Below are 24,837 nucleotides of genomic sequence, written 5' to 3'. Positions count from 1 at the left end.
AGAGCTGTAACTAGCCCAAGGTCACCCAGCTGGCTTCATGTGTAGGAGTGGGGAAACAAATCCTGTTCACCAGGTTAGCCTCCGCCACTCATGTGGAGGAGTGGGGAATCAAACCCGATTCTCCAGATCAGAGCCCACTGCTCCAAACCACCGCTCTCGACCACTACACCACGCTACCCATTAAAATGTGCGTTAATAAGATCTAGCAAATAGCCATAACCAAATAGCCAAACTTTCAAAAGCAAATGGTGTTGTCAAATGAGGACCTGGTTTGATTCCCCAGTCCTCCACACAAAGCCTGCTGGGTGATCTTGGGCCAGTTACATTTCTCCAGAACTCTCTCAGCCCACGCGGAGGCAGGCAATGGCAAACCACCTCTGAACGTCTCTTGCCTTGAAAAACTCACGGGGTCACCATAAATTAGCTGGAAGCCCTGCCTTGAAATGTTCGAAGGTGTTGTGGCTAGATAGCTAGAACGGTCTTGCATTGATTTGAAAATGGTTTTGAAGTGAGGGAAAGTAGGCATGTTTTCCTTTGATTTTGTTTAGCAGTCATGGCACGGTTTGCCTGTGTTCGTCTGGTGGAATTGTAGGTTAAAATGTGATTGAACAAATGTGGAATTCACTGCCAGAGGATGTAGTGATGGCCACCGGCATAGATAGCTTTAAAAGGGGATTAGACAGATTCATGGAGGATAGATCTATCAGTGGCTGCAAGCTACAGCGACTAAAGGGAACTTCCACGTTAAGAGGCAGTAAATCTCTGAATCCCCAGTGGGAGGCGGCAGCCCTGGAGAAGGTGTCAGCCTCTATACCATTTGTTGGCCCTCCGGGGCAACTGGTTGACCAGTGTGAGACCGGATGCTGGACTAAATGAACACCGGCCTGAACCAGCTGGACTCTTCTTATGTAGGTTGGTGTCTTTTGCATTCATTAAAAAAAAAAAAACTTTAAAAAGTTCGTGGGTTTTCATTAACTATGAGTGAAGCTGCACGCAAGATGTGAGAAGCAACAAAGTTGTATAAGTGTACATCATACATTTATTACTGAACAACCCTCTCAACTCCAAAATTGGGCACAGGGATTAAAAATAAAAATTCATTGCACTACTTAGTAAAGCATTACTAGTAACTCTCATAAAAAATGTACAAATTTTGTTAAAAATTTATCAAGCCTTCAAATGATTTGGTTACAGATATTTATAATACATTTAAAACTACATGTTAAATGATACAATGGGGTATGATTTTTTTTAAAAGAAAACACTTGACAAATATGATTCTAACGAAACCCATAAACTTTCATAATCATTAGCAAATTTGCAACACAAAATAGCAAAATGAGGTAACTGAAGGTACCAGGGTGGGTAAAGGGGCAGAGGAGGAGAGAGAGAGAGAGAGAAGCACAGCTCTCTTTCAAAGGCCTAACAGAGTCGGTAACGTGTTCTCAGAAAGCAAACAAAAAAGAGTTGGTAAATCCCAAATATTACAAGAGGTTGTAAAGGTTAACAGCTGCGACAAAAATCACATTCTGGAGACTGTACAAAAAAAAAAACCTATACAAAAGAAAACTACTTTGCACAAAATAATAATCTGTAAAGAAAGACCTTAAAAATATCCAGAAGGCCTGTTATATCAATTTATTTTAAAAAGCTGGGGGGGGGGGAGTTAAATTAAGTTGACAACTCATGCCAAAAAAAAAAAAAAAAAACCCAACCAACTCTCAGCAGTGCCTAACATGATAACGCCAACTTCTTTTTCCCCTTCCTTTAGCAGGGGAGGCAGGGAGTCAGGGAACAGGCAACCCAATACAATCTGATGCCATCAGCCACCATTAAAGGCTGTGGAATTGGACACAGATGTGCACATAACACATAGCAGTCAACTGCTGTGCATGGATCCCCTTGCCTCCCCGCCCCTTCTGCCAGCAGCAGCCGTTTCAGAATTCTGTTGCAGCCAGCCTGAGCTGGTTCAGAACACATGCGCATGTCGGTGTGCATCTCATGACACTCTTAAGACCACAGGAAGCAGTTCTGCACATATTGGCAAGAGTCCCACGCAGACAGAAGTCGGCCAAAGAAGAGATTGGCCACAGGAGTGCAAAGATCAGGTCCCAATTAACCCCTACCGCTGCCCTACTTCTCCACCAACTGGCTCGCTCAGTGGACACCAGGAATGGAAGGGCTGACGCCACACAGATGGGTCCAGGTTGGGGCTAAGAACCTTCTTCTCAGAACAGGGTATATTATGTGCCTTGTCAATTTGTTAGAGAAAGTGCCTTATTTCCACGCTTTAACAAAGTTAGACACTGAGCGGGGTAATTTTGAAATTAAGATTTGTACAGGTAAAAATCTCCCGCCCCCCAAGCAATATAAAAAAGACCCCAAAGTACTGTAAAACGTGTGGCATACCCTTTCCCCCCACATCCCAAACCCATGATTTTTGTCCGCTTAAAAAAATAAAAGTTTACTATGTGCAATTTAACCAGCTTTTGACATGTCGAGACAGTTCCTTGGAACGCACTGGGGGGGAAATGGTAACGTTTTGTAAATCGGTCACACGCGGTATATGTTAAAAATGGTTTCATTCACTTGGTTGGCGTTCTTGAGCACGTAACACTATTGTGGACAGATGCGAGGTGTCCCCGGCTACTGAACAGAGGCAAACAAGTTATCTGAAACAAGGGAGGGGGAAAAATTGTGCTTTTAAAAAATTGTGCAGAACCACAAGCTGCGACTGGATAGGCAAAGAAGCCTTCTGAAAAGAAGGGCGATTCGGCACAGAGAACAAACGATGCTGTTCTGGAGCAGCATGCAGAAAGAGCATCGGAAAGGACATAGAACTGGCAGGACTGCCGGCCGTGGTGCTTTGTGCTGTTGCAACCAAAAACCGTGGTGCATGGATACAAGAGAAAAGCAAAAAAAAAATTAAACGTGCATCTCTTAGGTAACTGCATCGGTCATGGGTAGACATTTGTGTATTTTTTTTTAAGCTGCTAAAAGCGCTAACAGTCTGAAATGTTAAGCGATGCCAATTTCCCCCCCTCCTGATACAACATTATTGAGAAGGCAGTTGAAAGGAGGTCAACTCCAGGTTCACAGCATTTATTTATTATTATTTTTCCTTGATTTCGTGTACCAGCCTCATTCCTAAACATGAATATTCTTCATTCTAGCAATATGACACAGAGGATGTCTCAAAGTAAGGGGAAAAATAATAATCACGCAAATCCCCTCTGCCAAATAGGGCAAGGTAGAAACTGTATCCTATGACAATTTTCACCAGGCAGTAAACAGCAGTTTTATTAAGGATACCAATGGGGGGGGGGAGATGACCCACACATTCTACCTCTAACAAAGTGCTAAGAAATCTCTTTTGCTCATGAGGTTGTATGCTTTTAAGATCAATAACCTTTAAATTGCTTTAACTGTAGGTAAGGTTCCTTGTGTATGAGATGAGGAATGTGACTTTAGTGCCAGTGTTTTGTAAGCTAAACTATGTATGTCGCAGATATATGGCTAACAATACAAGAAGCATTTTGCACAAGACTTTTCAAGATAGTCTGTTTCCATGGATAAATAGTAATGGGGGGGGGGATGTTGAAGGAGTGCTTCTTTAGTATCTCAAATAAAAATTCCGTTTCAGACATCAACTAAAAAGAACCAATATTGGCTGGAAGGATTTTTTTTAAAGGAGCAGAAGATTAGTATCCTTTCAATAATGAGCTGATAAGTAATATTGCTTCTTGATTGTGCAATGCTGCAACCCTTATAAAGTTAACAGTGAACCTGCAAAATGTCGAAACTTGGAAATTCCAGCAGCCTAGAGAACAAGGCTTAGCTAGATGTTTGTAAGTAAGAACCGAGGAATCAACAGACTCTATAATGAGGCAAGATCTCTAATTGGCAGGAAGCATAAAAAAAGTGTCTGAAAATAAAAGCAGAGGCCTTTTTTATACTATTAAGTACATAGTGGGGGGAGGGGGGAAGAGAAATATTAAATGCCTATAATTGCCGCACCCTTTAGCATTCAGTGCGCAACTGCGAAACGCAAGGAAAAGAAACCAGTGTACAGTACTAGTACTGTTTAAATAACACACAAGATTATACATTGCAGCATAATTAATACTACACACACATACATCCTCAGTACATGCTGGTATATAAGTTCTCTCTCGCGCGCACACTTCCGCTCAAGCACTTGCGCGTGCCCTGCATACACACAGACACCCTGCGATCAACGCACACACCCGCACCATTTACTCTCACTCACAGTATCTGAAGGCTCTATATAAGGTAGATTGCTATATTGTTTTGGAGCTACCACATTTTTTTCCTATTTTTTCCTCCTTTTGTTTTTTTTTTTAATAAAAGCACATGCTAGAAGATCACTTCCACGGTAATCTCGCAGCAACACTCGGAATGATCACACGAAAACCAGGGAATGTTAGTGCACACACAAAATTAAGCTAGAAGAGAAAAAAAAAATCTTTGGAGTTCCAATCACACAGTTAGTATAACAATCCCATAATTGTGAAGACTAATTATAAGCTTTATAGTTGATTAAATCACACAGTGCAAAGAAAGGTCCCATTGACCCTTTTTTTTGTGTAAAAGGGAAGGCTGGAAGCCACGGGTTTAGTTCAATGAAGAGTTCATATATATATATGTATAGATATATACACATGTGACTAGGAACACCCAAAGCAGAATTGTGCTCTTAGACTGGTCATTCTGAATCACGATGTACTTCTGAAGCATCAGCTCTGCAGATGGGGCAGGTACGATTCGCCTAGAAATCAAAACGAAACAAAACACCCGGTTTTATTGAACTGGCAAACTCATGACAAGATAAAGTGAGGGTGGGGGGGTGGGGAAGAATGCACACAGAACTTTAAAAGAAAGATTGCTTCAACAGGGCTTGAAATTAATGGATTAAAGCCTTTACCATCTTTATCACACCTGACTAACCTAAACGACTGTCAGAATGGGACGTGATAGGACTTTCGACACACTTTTAATGTCTCCCCCACAAAATAATTTAAAAGGCAGGATGACGTAAGCAGCAGTGAAAGACAGCTGCAACTCCCTGCCAAAAAAAGCAGTAGGATGCTACTTTACACACAGCTATGGGTGTCCTGGCAGCCCTTAGCAAGGAACCAGTTTTAACATTGCAGAAGGCTACCAAGACACACAGGGTAATAAAATCATTTAAGGGTATTAATTTAAATAGTTTCCACGGGCAGATTTTAGGCATAAAAATATTACCTTCCACATCCACCTAAGGAGAAAACGCCTAGGCTCGATTCAGAACAGAATTTATGTGAAACCATTTTTTTAAAAAAGAAACTACTTTGGTTAATGCAATCATCTAATCCAGGGGTGTCAAACTCATTTGTTACGAGGGCTGGATATGACATTAAATCAAGAGTTTCCGTCTAGACATTAGGATTAATTTTTTAACAGAGCGGTTCCTCAGTGGAACAGGCTTCCTCGGGAGGTGGTAAGCTCACCTTCCCTGGAGGTTTTTAAGCAGAGGCTGGATGGCCATCTTTCAGCAATGCTGATTCTATGACCTTAAGCAGATGATGAGAGGGAGGGCATCTTGGCCATCTTCTGGACATGGAGTAGGGGTCACTGGGTGTGTGTGTGAGGGGGAGGTAGTTGTGAATTTCCTGCATTGTGCAGGGAGTTGGACTAGATGACCCTGGTGGTCCCTTCCAACTCCATGATTCTATAAATGTCACTTGTTGGGCCAGGCCATGCCTCGCCAGCCCAGATCACAACTTGGGAAGGGGTGGCTGCCTCAGCTGGCTTGCGGGCCATATAAGAGCTTTCAAGAGGCCAGATCCGGCCCCTGGGCCGTATGTTTGACACCCATGATCTACTCAGTTTATGTTCTTCTATTGTGGCTTGACACTGGAAGCAGCAGACCAGCAATTCACTAGAGTGGAACTGAGCAATCTGGATGATCTTTTACTCCTATTTTAATCCTAGGAATTACCTGATTTCTGCAAATGACCCCATTGCTCCAGATATAATTAAAGAACACGGATGTTTACTTTCCATCTCATGGAAAACAGCAACCTGAATCGGCACCAACCTTTTTCTTCTGGTTGAAATAATTTAATTTTGCAGGGTGCGCCAGGGCAGTTACAGGACAAAGACGAAGGCGCAAACTAAGACGAAGTGATGCTGGAAAGAAGCGACACCTCCCAGCGAGTATCCATCAACTAGCATCTGTCTACAAAAACTGGTCATGGCTACACATTGCGCGAGAAACCCTATGGGTGTGTGTGTGAGTCAAGACCCTATTGTATTTCGGTCTCTAATACAGTAACAGATAAATGTTGAAAACACTTACTAGTATGCCCTCTGAGCTTGTGCAATGACTATTCAGTTTTGTGGGGGCTTTTCCCCATTTATATCCCTGCCGCCTGAGATTCTCCCTGAAATTCTGGGGGACAGAGGGCCCCCTAGGAACAGCATGAAGGGGGCTAATTTTGGACTGCAGCTGGCAAAAACCACCCTCCCTTTCATACACAGAAATCCTCTGGCAGATCCAAGCCAGAGCATGCTGTTACGGCTATGTTCTTGCAATGCATTTGATGCTGCAAGGGGAGCATCTTTATTTTGAACTCTTTGGAGAACGCTGTCCATCCAACTCAAAGTTCAGGGAATGGTATATAAAAATTGCACAGAAAGAGTGCCAAGCACAACAGACACTGTTCTATTTCTTTAGCTCGTGAAGTAGTTTCTATGCTGAGTAGTATCTGGGGAGTGGGGGGGGGAACGACCACAGCAGCACCTAGTGGTAGTATTTATAAAGCAGATTAAAAATAAAGAAAACCCACAAGCATGTAATGTTTTATGGGCAATCACAGGCTCAGTGTTTTACAGCCTTTACTTTACTCCGTTCTGATGTTTTAAGATTTACCATTGCAGCGAAACAATTGCATTCAATAAGTTTTCTTAAAAATTTCCTACTTTGATTATATTTCCACACTGCGCATTTTGTGTGCGTTGTTGCCCTGTCATCGTGATAACATATTTTGTTCTGGGTCCTCCTTAACCGGAAGATAAGCCAAAGTTATTTTGCAAGAGTTACTGAATGAATACCAACAACATTGTGGGGGGAGGGGAGAATTTATATCTGGAGCGGTCCAAGGCCAGAACAAGAGAAGGTACAGTACAGTCAACAATTCACAAGTTCCATGCTGATAGCAGCCCCAAACATTTTAATAAAAAATTGCTACTACACTGAGAAACACTGCTGTAAAGTGAGCTTTCCCGGTCTGCCTAAGCCTAGAGATAAAAATAAGATGGTATGCAACACAAAAACAGGATGTTAGGCTACTGAAGTTTGGTTGTTTTCCTTAAAAAAAAAAACACCACAAAAAATGGAATGTTACCTTAAGCCATTTATCGACACACTTGGCATGGAATTCGTGGTTGCATGGCAAAACTCTAAGCAGCTGCCTGGACTCAAAATCACACATGCACACTACACACCTAGAAGAGAACAACAAGAGTTTTTTTTTTTTAAAGAGTATAGTTCCATGAAAAATGGAAACTGTTTTATAAATATGCTGAGGTTTAAAATAAAGAGAGCTGATGCTAATTAACTGTAGTGAAACTTAATTCAACTTATAGACAACTATTATGATTGCAGAGATATTACATATGCTTGATAGGCCTGACAAGGCGATTATTTTTCAATCACATGATTAGCAATGTTAAAATTATTTTCTGGGGTAACTATTTGATTGTACAACGGCGTTGAAAAGCATGGCGATGCAGTCTGTTTGATTTGTTTTCACATTTTGCATTTCTGCCCTTTTAATTGTATTGTTGATATCCCCATTTCTCCTTTTTCCCTTTTGTACCCCCGCATCTACAATTAAAAAAAAAGTTTTTAAAAAGTATACATGAGAAAAAAGCCAAAGTATTTACTACATTTTAATTTAAAAAGTACACTTCTGCTAAGTTTAAACACCAGTAGCATTTGCTGATTTGCTACTAACTTGGACCCAGAATAATGATTTTACAGGTACAAGATCTACCTGCACGAACAGCCCACTTGTTCCTGGGGGTCCCATGTTCACCAGGATCAAAATTTCAGGGAGCATTTCGGGCTGCCCTGTGTGTGTGTGTGTGGGGGGGGGATTGTGTTCCATGGGCGGATGTGCCCATGGAAGTACTAGGCTGGACCCAAGCCATTAGCCAGTGTCAAGAAGAAGAGTGTAAAGCCAGTGTCAAGAAGAAGAGTTGGTTTTTATATGCCGACTTCCTCTACCGCTTAAGGAAGAATCAAACCAGCTTACAATCACCTTCTCTTCCCCTCCCCACAACAGTCACCCTGTGAGGTAGGTGGGGCTGAGACAACTGTGACTAGCCCAAGGTCGCCCAGCTGGCTTCACGTGGAGGAGTGGGGAAACAAATCCAGTTCACCAGATTAGCCTCCGCCGCTCCTGTGGAGGAGTGGGGAATCGAACCTGGTTCCCCAGATCAGAGTCCACTGCTCCAAACCACCGCTCTTAACCACTACACCACACTGGCTCTCTAAAGATTAGATAGAATAAAACCTCTCAATTCGAACCTGAAGAAATGCGTCCAGTAATGCTGCTATTGTACCACACTGCAGAAAGGGGTGGTGGGATGATATGTGGCTGAAAAATGAGATACAATGACTCGCTTTAAGCAGCTGCACGAGTTCACAGCTAGGTGAAACGGAACTTCCTGGCTCATAGTTTATATGTTTAGCCTCAACATGATGCCAGTTCTACCTGCAAAGCTGGTTTTTCTAGTTTGCTTCTCCAAGGAGCAAAGAACCACTTGAGCATGTGGCTCAGTAACATGTTACAAAAAATTAAAAACATGTTTTACAGAGGAAAAAGGATGCGACAGAACCTTTGGCTCTTGTTTGGTAGAAGATAAGGGGCTGTGGCTCAGTGGTAGAGCATCTGCTTAGCATGCAGAAGGTCCCAAATTCAATCCCCAGCATCTCCAGTTAAAGAGACTAGGCAAGCGGTGACGTGAAAGACCTCTACCTGAGACCCTGGAGAGCTGCTGCCCGTCTGAGTAGACAATACTGACTTTGATGGACCAAGGGTCAGATTCAGTAAAAGGCAGTTTCATGTGTCGTGTGTTACCACATAAGTAGTTTTATAGGGGAGGGGCCGTGGCTCAGTGGTAGAGCATCTGCTTGGCATGCAGAAGGTCCCAGGTTCAATCCCTGGCATCTCCAATTAAAGAGACTAGGCAAGCAGGTGATGTGAAAGACCTCTGCCTGAGACCCTGGAAAGCCGCTGCCGGTCTGAGTAGACAATACTGACTTTGATGGACCAAGGGTCAGATTCAGTAAAAGGCAGTTTCATGTGTCATGCGTTACCACATAAGTAGTTTTATAAGGGAGGGGCTGTGGCTCAGTGGTAGAGCATCTGCTTGGCATGCAGAAGGTCCCAGGTTCAATCCCCGGCATCTCCAGTTAAAGGGGCTAGGCAGATAGGTGATATGAAAGATCTCTGCCTGAGACCCTGGAGAGCCGCTGCCAGTCTGAGTAGACCATACCGACTCTGATGGACCAAGGGTCTGATTCAGATTAAGGCAGCTTCATGTATTCTCATGTGTTCAAGATAGATTCTGGTTCCAGACTCAAAGGGAGGCAGCAGTCTGCAGCTCTTGAGGAAAGAGGAAGTGCCCTGACTAGGCCAAGGCTTGATTCTCATATTACTTCTGAAGTGGTAAAGAGTCAACAAAAGATGATTTTCCATAACGAGTTCCACGTGGTGGCAGAACAGCCAAGCAATGTTGGAGTGAGAGCTGGTCTTTAAAAGCAGTCCCAGGTGTCCCCCCCACACAGTGTGACGAGGACCAATAATCATTCACCAGGTGATAAGACAAGCAGAAGTCTACTGATCACATCCAGTAACCTCACATGAGTGGGACCAAGCCACAGAAGAAACATCCCAAAACTTTCTACTGTGTGTAGAAAAGCCTCACGTCTCTCACGAAGAATTGTAGCACTGGACTGTTTTAAATTGTGCACTGGATGCTTTCTGAATAGGACCCTGTTTATAAAACTGCCGGTCTGAGTAGACAATTCTGACTTTGATGGACCAAGGGTCTGACTCCGTATAAGGCAGCTTCATGTGTTCATAGTTTATAAAATTATAAAATATAAAAAATAGTAATGATTTTATGTACTATTTAATGTTACTCGAAAAACAGGAAAAAAGGGGAAAGAACCCAACCTTAGAAACAAACAAACCAAAAGCTGGGTACCCAAGGTTGGGCAGAAAAAAACAACAATAGAGAAATATATTTTATTTTAAGGCGCTATATAAGGATTAAAAACATAAAAATGGTAAAACATGGCACAATGGCATCTTATAAGGCTGATAGACCTATACCATAAGCCAAATGTGTTTCGGCCAGCAGACCTTCATCAGTGGTCAAATCAAACCCATATAATGCATACACAAATATTTACAAATATCTCAACATGTGCAGACAACCATATACCAGCCCAGGCTTGTGTGTAGGGTATTAAATGAATTTCAAATTATAAAGCCCTCTAGTTGGAGTGCCTGCAAGTTGTTCTTATACTGGGCTGTATTGGTCTCCCATACAGAATATGCAAGTATCAACCTGGTAAAGCAGTGTGGTACAGGTCTATCAACCTTATAAGAAGAAGAGGAGTTGGTTTTTATATGCTGACTTTCTCTACCACTTAAGGGAGACTCAAACCGGCTTACAATCACCTTACCTTCCCCTCCCACAACAGACACCCTGTGAGGTAGGTGGGGCTGAGAGAGCTCTAACAGAGCTGTAACTTGCCCAAGGTCATCCAGCTGGCTTCGTGTGGAGGAGTGGGGAAACAAATCAATTTCACCAGATTAGCCTCCGCCGCTCATGTGGAGGAGTGGGGAATCAAACCCGGTTCTCCAGATCAGACTCCACCACTCCAAACCACTGCTCTTAACCACAACAACACACTGGCTCTTATAAGATACCATTGTGCCATGTTTTACCATTTTTAATGTTTTCAGTCCTTACAGAGTGCCTTAAAATAAAATATATTTCTCTATTATCCTTTTTTTCTTTTCCACCCAACCTCGGGTATCCAGCTATTGAATGTTATTCCATGTTGTGATGTTATCCGCCCAGAGCTGGCTTGCTGGGGAGGCTGGGCTACAAGACTTGAAAAAAATTAAAATTAAAAAAAGGTAAAGGTAGTCCCCTGTGCAAGCACCAGGTCATTACTGACCCATGGGGTGACGTCACATCCCGACATTTACTAGGCAGACTATGTTTACGGGGTGGTTTGCCAGTGCCTTCCCCAGTTGTCTTCCCTTTACCCCCAGCAAGCTGGGTACTCGTTTTACCGACCTCGGAAGAATGGAAGGCTCAGTCAACCTTGAGCCTGCTACCTGAAACCGACTTCCGTCGGGATCGAACTCAGGTCGTGAGCAAAGCTTTGACTGCAGTTAGTTGTGTTTATAAGGTGGTCGTGAGATTTCATAGCAAAGCTTCAACATGGGCAAGTCATACTTACAAAGTCTGTTCGGACTGGTGGTTGTTTGGGTTGAACCTGTAAGATGGAAGTTGCTCGATATCTGCTTTTGTCAGTCCTCTTGGTTTGGCCTCTCCCAGTCTTTCTGCCAAGTTCAGCAGTGCCTGTGAATGCAAGTCACCCTTTTAATTCAAAGACTCCAGTCCGCTTAACTTTGAGTGGCTTGCCTTTCATACCCATATCATCCTCCATGCTGAGCAGGCAAAACTAGAGAATACATTACCCAAAATGACGTATTACAAAAAGTGTGTGTATTCATGTAGAGCGTGAGTGGACTAGGTAGCATTAGCCTACTGCAGGGAAGGGTGGCCATAGAAAATGTGGATGGGAGGAGCCGGAAGGGTCACCGGAGTGGACGAGGCGCTCAGTCCAGTAGGTAAGAGCTCTTCCAGGTCTCTTGCTGGGAGGGGGGTCTTGGCCTCCAGATCCCTTAGGCCTGAGATGGGGAGGGGCAGGAATTGCATGCATCCTGGTCCTCCTCCTCCTGTTGAGGTACTCCCTTGTAGGCCTCTTCTCATACTGTCTCTCACCAGTGGTTTTGGGGACAGGAGCAGCCTCAACCATCTCTTCCTCAGCATGAGGCTGCAAGGATTTAAATAGGTCCTCACTGCCCTTGCACGCCCACCCTCTTCTGATTGGGCCAATTGTCCCTTTGAGGTTATCCCTCCCCACTTCCAGCTAGAAGTCCACTCCAAGGCCCCTCTTGGTAATTCTGATGCCCCCACCCCACAACGTTCATCTGGTCAGCGAGTGGAAGTAGGCCAGCAAAACAGGTGGGGGGAGATCTTCGACAGGGTGTGCTGACATCACTTCTGGCATGACCCGGAAGCGGAGGTGTCACACCAGGGTGCTGCTCTAGCACTTGCCCAGAAACTCTATGGAATCCATAGTGCGCTAGAGCCTCACCCAGTAGAATGCCTGTGCTTCCAGGTTTCCAGGTCTCGCTGGAAATGATGTCTTTGTGCCCTGATGAAGATCACTGCCCTGATGAAGATTGCAACCCCCCTGCAGTAAGTACACACCTCACACCACGTCCTACAGGTTGCCAGGCAACCCTAGTGTGTCCAGTGCTGGCAGCCGGCATTCCTGCCAGTTGGGCTTAACATTCTGACCCCCCTGGGGAGGCACCCTGTGAGGGTCTTGGACCAGGAAGAAGAAGAAGAGATTGTTTTTATATGCCGACTCTCTCTCCCACTTAAGGGAGAATCAAACCAGCTTATAATCACCTTACCTTCCCCACAACAGACACCCTGTGAGGTAGGTGGACCTGAGAGTGTGTGACTAGCCCAAGGTCACCCAGCTGACTTCGTGTGCAGGAGTGGGGAAACCAGCCCAGTTCACCAGATTAGCCTCCGCCACTCATGTGGAGGAGTGGGGAATCAAACCCGGTTCTCTAGAGTTCACCGCTCCAAACCACCGCTCTTAACCACTACACCACGCTGGGCTGTGTGTGTGCCCTGCCTGCTCCAGGACATAGCGCATAGTTTAACTTTTCTTCTTAGGTGCAGGATTTGAATTGCCTGGAAGTACTTATAGCCATGCATACAGTAACGTATAAAATTCTGCTAAGAAAAAAATCCTAGAACTCAGTATTTTATTTATATTATTAGTCTGCTTTTCCGGCTGACACTCAAGGTGGAATATCACTATCAGCAGGACGCTTTTCCACAAGAAGAAAACCAGCGGAAGCTGTTTTATTTTTCTGGCATAAAAACTATATATGTTCCTAATTTAAAAGCCAACCCTATCCCCCCACAACAGACACCAATTTCTATCTAGTGACTCCAGTTCCAACCAAACACAAAAGAAACATAACTGACGTCTCATGGGCTAGACTTCCTCAAATGCATGCAAAATATTAACTGACCTCATAGTTTTCCACCTCCCCATCTTCTACGTCCAACTCGAAACTGAAGGCGGGTCCAACTGCAGGTGGCACTGGAAGCATTGATCTGCAGCAAAGAGAGCATCATAGATTCAGTACTAGCACAGATCATTCTAGTCAAAGAAAAGGAGAGCTTGAGAACGAAAGCTTGAGAACGAAGAAACACATCCACGTGTCTAATTCCTGACTTCTCCAGTTAGCCACTGCCAGCGGAAAAAGGCAGCAATGGATAATGGACAGGGCTCCACACACATAATTGACTTGGTTTACTAGCCAACATCTGTTTACACTCAACCTTCAGCACTCTGGCCTGGGCAGAGGGCTCGGGGAGAAGCAAGAATTCCTCCCATTTGATACAAAGATGAACAACGGGAGCGGTTCCTGTTCTCATTGGCCAAAAACGCATGGTCCCTTAATCCACTTTATTCCCCGTTTCAGCCAGGATCAAATTTACCCAGACTGGGGAGGAAACTGTACGCATTACCTTGAAAAGCAGAGACAAAACTGTGCCAATCGATCCATGTAAACAGAAAGTGCAGGAGACATGAAGTTCCTGTTCAGTCCCCCGCCCCCAGTGATTGGTCGTTTCAAATTGACCAATGAGGGCCTTCCCTGCCCCAGGAAACAACCAATCACCGGGGGTGGGGGTGTTGAAAGCTAAACAAGAACTGTGCACATCTCCCGCTCTTTCTGTTTACATGGATGGATTTGCACACAGCTTCGTCCCTGCTTTTCAAGGTAATGCTTACAGTTTCCCCCCAAGCCCGGGTCAATTTGATCCCGGCTGAAACGGGGAATAAAGTGGGTTAAGGGACCATGTGTTTTTGGCCTTCATCTTCTGCAAATCAGTGGCAAAGAGGCACAGCCCCACCTCTCAGGCCCTCTGTCACGGAGGAAGGGTTGAAGCTCTGAGGTACGAAGGTGGCAAGACACTGCAGGCAGCTTTCATCCTGTTTTGTAACATCTCCAAGCCATACACTGGAGAAGCAAGAGCGGGGGGGGGGGGGGAGGATATATTCTGCTGGGTAAGCTTCTCACCTGGTGGCCAGGGACAGATGCCTGGCTGAGTGGCAAGCAAATTTGTGGATGTCCATGAACTGAATCCATGGCCATTTATGCTTGGTAATTAGCAGCGTGTTCCAGGCTGAAGTGCCCCGCATATTTTTTAAAATTTTTCATGCTGAACCGTCAGAAGCTGGCACATACCTGCTTCTAATTTCTTAAGAGCCCCTTTAACACGACCTTTTGTTTGCTTCACCCCCACCTCCAAGAATCCCCTCAAGGAAGCATGCAAAATCACAGCCGTGCATTAGCTATGCAAACGGCGGTTGCTAATGGAAGGAACGAAGGAGCAGGCGAGTGTGTGTGTGTGTGTGTGGAATTTCTCCTTTTGCAGCGGGACTGTGAATAGGCATTTTAAAGGTTGCATTTGTATATTTTATTTATGTTCATACAACAGACTCTTTTAAGCACCAAAAGGTAAGTAGTAACAGGATGCTGCAGAAGGAAAAGGGGCCCCTGGCAGGTTAGAGAAACATTTGTTGGTCATCTCTTCCGCCCTGACGGAACAGACTGTTACAATCTGGTTTGGCTAATAAAGCAGAGCTCAAAGCAGAATGCCCAAAATAAAAGTTTTAATTTCAGTTTCATACTGCAAACAATAGGTACATGTTACCAGTCCACTGCACTGATTTTGAATACACAAGCACAACAACCGATGCAAAGACATATGGAGTCTCTTCACTGTATCAGAACTGACCACATTCATTTTTATCGCACGAAGAAAAGCTGTAGAAAAGTGGTGATAAATTAATACACGAAACAGGGGCACTAAACTGTCTTAATACTTGTCAGAATGCCTTTATTTTAGAAAGTAGGTGGGAAACATAGTTTTCCCAGGTAATCTAGGATCCTAAAAGGCGGTTCTGTGCTGAGAATCCCCAGAGGAAACTTAGCTGCTGCATAAAGGCCAACTCTGATTATTAATTTTTTTCACTACTGCAGTTTTATTTTTATTTTTTAATTTGGCTCTTTTACTTTATTTTACTTTATTTATATCCCACCTTTCTCTCCAATGGGGATCCAAAGCAGCTTATATTCTCTTCTCCTCCCCTTTTATTCTCACAACCAACCTGCGAGGTAGGCATTAGGTGTGACCTACTTTTTTGCACTCCTGATCTGAACTGGCTATGTCTGAGAATCTAGGTTTCACCAAGAACTCCCAGTGGACATCTGATTGAAAGGACTTGGGGGGAAAGACCCAGAAACGCTGAGGCCCCTGGTCCAGAAGCTCAGAAAAAGCTTATAAAGACCTGCCAATTCATGTTTTCGACCACAAGCGGCCAAACCTGCTATTTTTTTCAACTTCTCTGCATACTCTGTACTTTAAAATCTGAATCCCTGGGGAAGTACTCCTGAGCAAGTCTCGCTGCCATCAAATAGCGGCAGCATTAAGAAAAACAGTGTTTCACTTACCTGTAACTGTTGTTCGTCCAAGGTCTTCTGTGCAGGCACACACTGGCCTGCACATGCGCAGTCCCATGTGAGACTGCACAGAAGCCACGATCATGCAATGCAAGACATCTCTTGGGTGCCTTCCAAACACTGTTGCAGTGGCTAAGGTAAAGGTCCCCTGTGCAAGCACCGGGTCATTCCTGACCCATGGGGTGACGTCACATCCCGACATTTCCTAGGCAGACTTTGTTTTACGGGGTGGTTTGCAAGCGCCTTCCCTTTACCCCCAGCAAGCTGGGTACTCATTTTACAGACCTCGGAAGGATGGAAGGCTGAGTCAACCTTGACCGGCGACCTGAAACCAACTTCTGTCGGGATCGAACTCAGGTCGTGAGCAGAGCTTGGACTGCAGTTCTGCAGCTTACCACTCTGTGCCACGGGGGTAGCAGTGGGTGCAGGAGAAAATTCCAGGAGTGCCCTACATACCTTGTTCGTGCCCCATGATTAGAGACAGGAACCCAAAATAGCCTCCGTGCAAACTGTTAGTGGCAACACCACCTCCCTCTTAAGCCCCTTGTTACTTAGGCTGCATGAAAGCCTTTTGAGGGGGGGACACACAATGCCAAGGTTCCCAAGTAAAACAACATCATTCATTCTAAAGCTGTGGCATAAGGTAGGTCCTAAAGACAAGACTGACTTACAGCACATATGGCAACAGGCTGGGATGGTAAGGAGGCGGCGGTATGGGCTGTTGGGATCGATACCGGTTGCGTCCCGTAAGTCTTCGAGGCATAAAGGGTGGGTAAGGCTGGAGGGAGGAAAAGAATATGCTATTGTCTAATAAACTGTAAAATGAAGCCAGTCCTGGCCCTGTGGGGAAAAAACACTTTTGATTAAATTTTGAATTGGCTTACCGTGGTGCACTTGCCCTAACTCAACTATTCGATACTTGACACTGAAATGAGCTCATCTGCTGGATATCATTTGCTCTAATTCCCAGCTCGTTTTCCATTTCTAACAGCTGCCCATTTTTATGTACTCCGTTCAAACAATATCAGAAATACTGGAGCAGTGGCTTTTGAAGGATGGGTCGGGGCCCTCAGATGGGTCATCAAGCCTGTACCAGGGAGGGGGGGACGCTATGGTTCAATAGCAAAATATCTGCTTGGCATGCATAATGTCCCAGGTTCAAATCCCTGGCACCTCCAGCTGAAAAGATCACGTGAAAGGCCTCTAAGCCTGACACACCTGGAGAGCTGTTGCCAGTCAGAGTAAGCAATACTGACCCTTAATGGACCAATGGTCTGATTCAAGTAACTAACATATTAATGTGTACAGAGCTGCCATGTTTCTTTGCTCCTTTCTGGAAGGTTCTGAGCCCAAGGGTGTTACAACTCCCACCTCTTTCTACATATATGCTGAAAACAGCAGCAGGATAGCAATGCGAGGTCAATGATGGAGGATTCTCCATAGTTCTCACCCAGGGCTTGTTAAGAACATGAGAAAAGCCATGCTTGATCAGACCAAGGCCCATCAAGTCCAGCAGTCTGTTCACACAGTGGCCAACCAGGTGCCTCTAGGAAGCCCCCAAACAAGACGACTGCTGCAGCATTGTCCTGCCTGTGTTCCACAGCACCTAATATAATAGGCATGCTCCTATGATCCTGGAGAGAAGAGGTATGCATCATGACTAGCATCCATTTTTACTAGTAGCCATGAGTACTCCTCTCCTTGACGAACATATCCACTCCCCTCTTAAAGCCTTCCAAGTTGGCAGCCATCACCACATCCTGGGGCAGGGAGTTCCACAATTTAACTATGCGTTGTGTAAAGAAATACTTCCTTTTATCAGTTTTGAATCTGACACCCTCCAGCTTCAGCAGATGACGTAGCGTTCTAATATTATGAGAAAGGGGGAAAAGCTTCCCCCTGTCGACTCTCTCCAAGCCATGCATAATTTTATAACCTCTATCATGTCTTCCCTTAACTGTCTTCTTTCCAGGCTAAAAAGCCCTACGTTTTAACCGCTCCTCATAGGGCAGTGCTCTACCCCCCCTGATCATTTTGGTTGCTCCTTTCTGCACCTTCTCAAGCTCTGCTTGTTCTTAGCTATAGTAAGCAGGGTCGGCCCTTGTTAGTATTTGGATGGGAGACCACCAAGGAAGCCTAAGTTCGCTATGCAGAGGAAGGCAATGGCAAACTACCTCTGTTAGTCTCTTGCCTCGAAAACCCTACGGGGTTGCCATAAGTCAGCTGCAACTTGACGGCACATTACACACAAACATACAGTACACGCTGAAGTGTTAGTTTATGTTTCCTGTCCTTGTATCTCTTGCTCTGCTTCCCACAGTCCTAGCCTGGACACCAGTGAAGTCATAACTCTGCCCCCCTTCCCGGTCATGTGACTTCCTGTCATATGATTATGGCTCAGTGGATCCCATGTTGCCATCCTGGGGTGAAAGGTGAGTCCCAGCTCTGGAAAGGCTGAAGACCACTGCTTTAGAAGCAGGTGCGGAATACATAGCAGAATCAGCATTTACCAAACAACAAAAAAAAAGAATGCACGATGATTAGCAAAATGCTGAAGCCATCACTTACTACTCCAAAGGACACCTCTTGGTGTAGAGGGTCATGCGCTAAGAACTGCAGAGGGGCTGAGGGAGGCAATGTTGGCGGATGGGCAGAAGGCGGATAGGTGAAGCCCCCTACAGGTAGATGGTCTCCAAGCAACTCCACTTCGTTTTCTATCCTTTGAAGAGGCTAAAGAAGGGGAGAAAAATTAGTCTGACTTTAAAATTTGGGAAGTTTAAATCGTTGCTGTACTCGCTGGGAAGAATTATTTCTTGCATGGGTTAAGCAGGTCACACTGTCTTGTGTGTAACAGTTTGATTTTTAAGTGGACGGGAGGAAAGTGGGAAAAATACATAACCTCATTTGAAATTAAACATTTCCTGTACCTTAAGAACCTGTATGGATAGTGAATACATGTACAGTTTATCAAAGTGTAAATTAGATGTTATTTCAATATAAATACTGTGTGTTCCCATGATTTACAACTGCTCCACTACCATGCAGTATATATCCCACTTCCAGTATCTGTATCCATCAATGATGACCCTTTGGGCTTGTTTCGTACATTAGGCAAATTTGACAAATTTTCTTTAGCCCAATTAGGAGTTGGACTCATTTTACAGCCTTCAGGGTTTTATATTTTAATGACCATAACATCTAATTATCACAAAACCTAATCCTAACCCCTTCGCAGTTTCTCAAAAAAATTAGTTGACAAAATTGTTATAATATATAAAGAAATGTGGGGTAACCTCGGTTGTCATCCCCACAAGAAAAAGCTAACCTTTAGCCCTAACCTAACCTCCTCTATTTTTTCAAAGTTATAAGGAGGTTAAAAACTGCATTAAATTGAATACTGGATGGAGCTAGTATGGAATGCAATTATTTTGAGAAATGAAATTTATCCACCACCACTGAACTTATGCTTCCGTATAAACAAGCAGTATTAAGAATTTCTTGCCCATGCATTTTTTTTTCATACAACATATCATTCTGATGTGAAATTATCAATTTTGTACTTCCACTGAGTATTGCCAAGGGACACTATAATAATATCATTGCCGAATGTGCTTGGGGCCGCCACGAAATTTCTAAGTGCTATGGCGACCTGGCGCCTTGAATCTGTTCAGCCTCGCATTAGGTATGAGAAAAGGTTGAAGGAGCTGGGTATGTTTAGCCTGAAGAGGAGAAGACTGAGAGGGGATATGATAACCATCTTCATGTACTTGAAGGGCTGTCATATAGAGGAGGGTGCCGAGTTGTTTTCTGATGCCTCAGAAGGTCGGACCAGAACCAATGGGCTGAAATAAAATCAAAAGAGTTTCTATCTAGACATTAGGAAGAATTTTCTAACAGTTAGAGCGGTTCCTCAGTGGAACAAGCTTCCTTGGGAGGTGGTAAGCTGTCCAGCGTGGTGTAGTGGTAAAGAGCGGTGGTTTGGAGGAGTGGGCTCTGATCTGGAGAACCGGGTTTGATTCCCCACTCCTCCACATGAGCGGTGGAGGCTAATCTGGTGAATGGATTTGTTTCCCCACTCCTAAACACGAAGCCAGCTAGGTGACCTGGGGCTAGTCACTGCTCTCTCAGTCCCACCTGTCTCACAGGGTGTCTGTTGTGAGGAGGGGAAGGAAAGGTGATTGTAAGCTGGTTTGAGTCTCACTTAAGTGGTAGAGAAAGTCGGCATATAAAAACCAACTCTTCTTCCCTGGAGGTTTTTAAGAAGAGGTTAGATGACTATCTTGTCAGCAATGCTGATTCTATGACCTCAAGCAGATGATGAGAGGGAGGGCATCTTGGCCAACTTCTGGGCATGGAGTAGGGGTCCACTGGGGGCGTGGAGGAGAGGTAGTTGTGAATTTACTGCGTTGTGCAGGGGTTGGACTAGTTGACCCAGGTGGTACCTTCCAACTCTATGATTCTATGATCCTTATTTGTAGCACGAGATTTGATGGATGCGTGTGCACACATATCCAGACTCCACTTCCAAATTCAGAGAGGGGGAAAAAAAACCAGGTAGCAGATCTCAGACTGTGACGTCACCCCCCTCATTGGAGAGTACTCCTGATACCAAAAAGAGGTGTGACTACTGCCTTATTGCCTTTTTCTTTTATCCCTTAGAAGCTCTTTGATCAATTGATCTTGAGCAGCACATGTCTAGTGTTGGAGGGATATAAGGACTGAAACAAATCTTGCCACTGACAATGTAGCCTTGGGGTCCCTATCACTTAGTAAAAAAGGCATTATGTCAGTCGCAGAGGCATTGGATTTGTATATTAAAAGGGGGGAAATATAGTGCGATCGAAGTTCCTCGTAAAACCGGCATTCCAAAAGGGCATGGGCTAATGAGTCAATAGAGCCAGAAGAGCAAGGGCAGATCCTGTCTGAGTATGGTATATTCAGAATTCTGCCCTGCATTACCATAGAAGGGTTAGCATTCAATCTAGCCAAGCAAAAAGCTCTACAGAGACGAGGAGTTGTACTGCCTTGTTGCATGTCTCGGTATTGAGTGTCGATAGCTTTTCTGATACCCCGAGACTGAGGTTGTGAATCCCCGTCTGCAGGCTCATCTTTAGCCTGCCCCTCTGAAAGGGATGCTGCTGGTGATCTTAACTTCCCTCGCGACTGGCTGCCCAATCCTTCTGAAAGTCTTCCAGGACCGGTGTGATGACCTCTGGTGCCCTGTATCTGCACTGATTTTTGAGGTGCCACAGGAGTGTCGGTGGGTGCAGATGGCTCCCCGATGTTTTGATTTGTTCTCTTTTATTCTTTGTATGTTCATTTGCTAACTCCTCTGAAGTGTGACGTTTATAGCAGCCTTTGATTTCTGCTTCTTAAGCTCAGCTGACTTCACTGCACTAGAGCTCTGCTTCTGATGATCAGCGTGGGAGCGATTTGGGTTTGGATTGCCCGATACTGAAGCCATGAAATCTGACACTGGCACTTCTGGCAGTGTGGGAACCATGGACGAAGATGCAGCCATTCGATTTGCAGTAAGAGCTTTCTCCCACAACAGAGTCTTTATTCTGCTATCACAATTGCTCCTAGCTTGTTTTGTAAACTTAAGGCAACGCTTGCAAGAGTCCACTTTAAGAACATAAGAAAAGCCATGCTGGAGCAGACCAAAGCCCATCAAGTCCAGCAGTCTCTTCACACAGTGGCCAACCAGGTGCTTCTAGGAAGCCCACAAACAAGACGACTGCAGAAGCATTATCCGGCCTGTGTTCCACAGCACCTAATATAATAGGCGTACTTCTCTGATCCTGGAGAGAATAGGTATGCATCATTACTAGTATTCATTTTGCCTAGTAGCCATGGATAGCCCTACCCTCCATGAACATTTCCACTCCCCTCTTAAAGACTTCCAAGTTGGCAACAGTCACCACATCCTGGGGCAGAGAGTTCCACAATTTAACTACGCATCATGTGAACAAATACTTCCTTTTAACTGTTTTGAATCTGTCACCAGCTTCAGCAGGTGACCCCGTGTTCTAGTATTATGAGGGAGAAAAGCTTCTCCATGTCCACTCTCTCCATACCATGCATAATTTTAGAGTTCTATCATATCTCCCCTTAACCGCCTTCTTTCCAAGCCAAATAGCCCCCTAGCATTTTAACCGCTCCTCATAGGGCAGTTGCTCTATCCCCCCGATCCTTTTGGTTGCTCTTTTCTCCACCTTCAAGCTCTGCAATATCCTTTTTGGGTGTGGTGACCAAAACTGTACACAGTATCCCAAGTGTGGTCTCACCACTTTATGCTCCTCCCCCCAAAAAGCAAAGGCTATGTCTGTCTGTGGATGGGATTTTTCCTTCGCGGGCAGAATGCTTAAATGTTGCTTGCTGCACCATAAACACGCAGCTCACAAGTAAGTAGATTTCTCTTTTGTAGCATTTACACAGATTGTTTAAAGAAACTGAGAATGAGAAGGCCCCTTTCAGTAGCTGCTGCTACAGCAGCGGTTAAGACCCGATAAACGAGCGCGGCTCCAGGCACATGGCGTGAGTGGCCATTGTGGGTGGTGAGGCTTGCACTAAAAGGTTTTACACCTTTTACAGGTTCCAAGGCTCTGCGCACGCACACTTGAGATCCCACACGTGTGAATGCATGCAGACCATGAAGAAGAATCAAACCTTATAGTGAATTCTGTCTGCACAGCGTTTTTCACTCAAAGAATACTTGCGGAATTCACTGACACAGGATGTAGTGATGGTCACTAGTTTAACTGCTCAAAAGAGGAGTTAAATCCATGGAAGATAAGCCCATCATGTAGACTAAATAGAGACAGTAATCCTCTGAATATCAGTGTAGGTGGGGGAAACAACCAGAGAATGCTTTGGTCTTCATCATCTGCTCATAGGCCTTCCAGGGATATCTGGCTGGTCACTGAGTGAAACAGGATGCTAGACTAGATGGACCATTTGCCTGATTCAGCACTGCTACTTTTATATTATATTCTTCCCCCTGCCCTGTGACTTTTAACCAATACGCTAAAGCTACATGACCCCCCCCCCCACACTCCCTTCCCCTAATTTGTGTTCAGAATCTGACCCGTGGAAAGTCAAGCAAGGCTGGAAAGATCTGTCTAGAACATCAGCATTCATATTCTGTGCTGCTGAAGCATATGGTGCCTCGAAAAGCACCTTGTTAGTACCGTCGTTTATTCGTTCCACATACCCTGCTTGTCAGGAAGCAAAGAGCTGCTACCTGGGGCTGCTAATCTAAGACCTGCTTAAATTAAATAATATGAATAGAAGAAGAGTTGGTTTTTATATGCCGACTTTCTCTACCACTTAAGGGAGACTCAAACCAGCTTACAATCACCTCCCCTTCCCCTCCCCACAACAGACACCCTGTGACGGAGGTGGGGCTGAGAGAGCTCTTAATAGTACTGTAACTTGCCCAAGGTCACCCAGCTGGCTTCGTGTGTAGGAGTGGGGGAAAAACAAATCCAGTTCACTAGATTAGCCTCCCACCGCTCATGTGGAGTGGGAAATCAAACCCTGCTCTCCAGATCAGAGTCCACCACTCCAAACCAATGCTTTTAATCACTACACCATGCTGGTGTAGTAAATAGCAGTGTGTAGTAATAGCAGTTATGTGCTGTTACACTGCCTTCTGAGGCCATCTACTAATTGAATCAGGATACCGAATCAGGGTTCTCGAACACCTTTCAGAAGCACCCAAAGTCCATATTCACAAGCGCAGCAGTGTTATACCTATCGAAGCCTATTGCTACAGGTATTTATCGTCTGGTTGTGGCAGAGGGTGCAAGTCTATGGGACAGAGTCAGCGTGGTGTAGTGGATAAAAGCGGTGGAGACTGATATGGAGAACCGGGTTTGATTCCTCCTCCACATGAGTGGCGGAGGCTAATCTAGTGAACTGGATTTGTTTCCCCACTCCTATACATGAAGCCAGCTGGGTGACCTTGGGTGAGTCTCTCTCAGCCCCACCTACCTCACAGGGTGGCTGTTGTGGGGAGGGGAAGGTGATTGTAAGCTGGTTTGAGTCTCCCTTAAGTGGTAGAGAAAGTTGGCATATAAAAACCAACTCCTTCTTCTTTGGCACTTACCCTGTGGATCAGAGCCTGTGGCTTGCCCAGATGGAGTAGCCTACTTTTAAAATATCCTCCAACACACTTGCAACCCAGACACATACTGCAGTACCATTTCCACGAAGCCACTGCAAGATTACCCACCCAAGAGACTTGGTTTCCCCCCCACCCTGCAAGATTGTGGATTAAAGTGGTTAAAGTTTTCAGACTCTGAGATCAGACTGTGCAGATCGCAGCAGCTTATGCTGAAAACTCAGCCCTCGCTGCCAAAGCCCGCAAGACTTTCGGGTGAACAGGCTTTAGTTCCTCTTCCAGACAACTGGCGTATGCTGTCTTAAATCCAGCGTTCCAGAATCAACTGCTAGAAGAACAGCGAAAGAGTTAGTTAAAAAAAAATTAAGCTACCTACCGACCGCGACTGTTGTGTTTGGAAGGGAACAAATTGGCCCGGAGGTGGCAGGTGTGGAGCATGATGCGGGGAGAGGTGTGGAGGATGCAAAAGGAACGGATCGCTAGAAATAAGGGGTGGGAATGCCGCATATGGAACTGGTAGGTGTTGAACAGAACATGCCTGAAGCATCTGCAAAAGAAGAGAAACATTCACACTCGTGTGCTTCGCTACACTTTCATAAAGGGCATCAGAATAAAACAAAGGAGGATTTTATTTACAGAGCACGTATTGTTCTCCACGGAAAAAACTGCCCCTCACCTTGATTAGTTTAAAAAGAAAAGTCATGCAAAACAAGAGAAGTGTATGCTGGTAAAACCTGTAACAGGTTGCAGAATGGCAATTTTATTTTTAAG

General features: G+C 44.8%; 1 protein-coding gene across 4 annotated transcripts in view; it reads right to left on the bottom strand.

The window, feature by feature from the left end:
• Positions 1–3,978: 3,978 nt before the first annotated feature.
• RNF38 (ring finger protein 38) overlaps positions 3,979–24,837 on the bottom strand; it is a 47,281-nt gene continuing 26,422 nt past the window's right edge. For all 4 annotated transcript variants that reach the window (XM_056848681.1, XM_056848684.1, XM_056848682.1 and 1 more), the window contains 7 exons: positions 24,443–24,613; positions 18,510–18,671; positions 16,613–16,719; positions 13,440–13,524; positions 11,555–11,676; positions 7,410–7,509; positions 3,979–4,789 (listed from right to left, as the gene is read on the bottom strand). In XM_056848681.1, coding sequence (XP_056704659.1) covers positions 4,727–4,789; positions 7,410–7,509; positions 11,555–11,676; positions 13,440–13,524; positions 16,613–16,719; positions 18,510–18,671; positions 24,443–24,613 — 810 coding nt within the window. In that variant the 3' untranslated portion in view covers positions 3,979–4,726. The remainder of the gene's footprint in view (positions 4,790–7,409; positions 7,510–11,554; positions 11,677–13,439; positions 13,525–16,612; positions 16,720–18,509; positions 18,672–24,442; positions 24,614–24,837) is intronic.

Source organism: Euleptes europaea, chromosome 4 (genome assembly GCF_029931775.1).
Source record: "Euleptes europaea isolate rEulEur1 chromosome 4, rEulEur1.hap1, whole genome shotgun sequence".
Taxonomy (NCBI): Eukaryota; Metazoa; Chordata; class Lepidosauria; order Squamata; family Sphaerodactylidae; genus Euleptes; species Euleptes europaea.
Note: the sequence above shows the minus strand (reverse complement) of the source record. Positions and strands in the feature narration are given on the sequence as shown.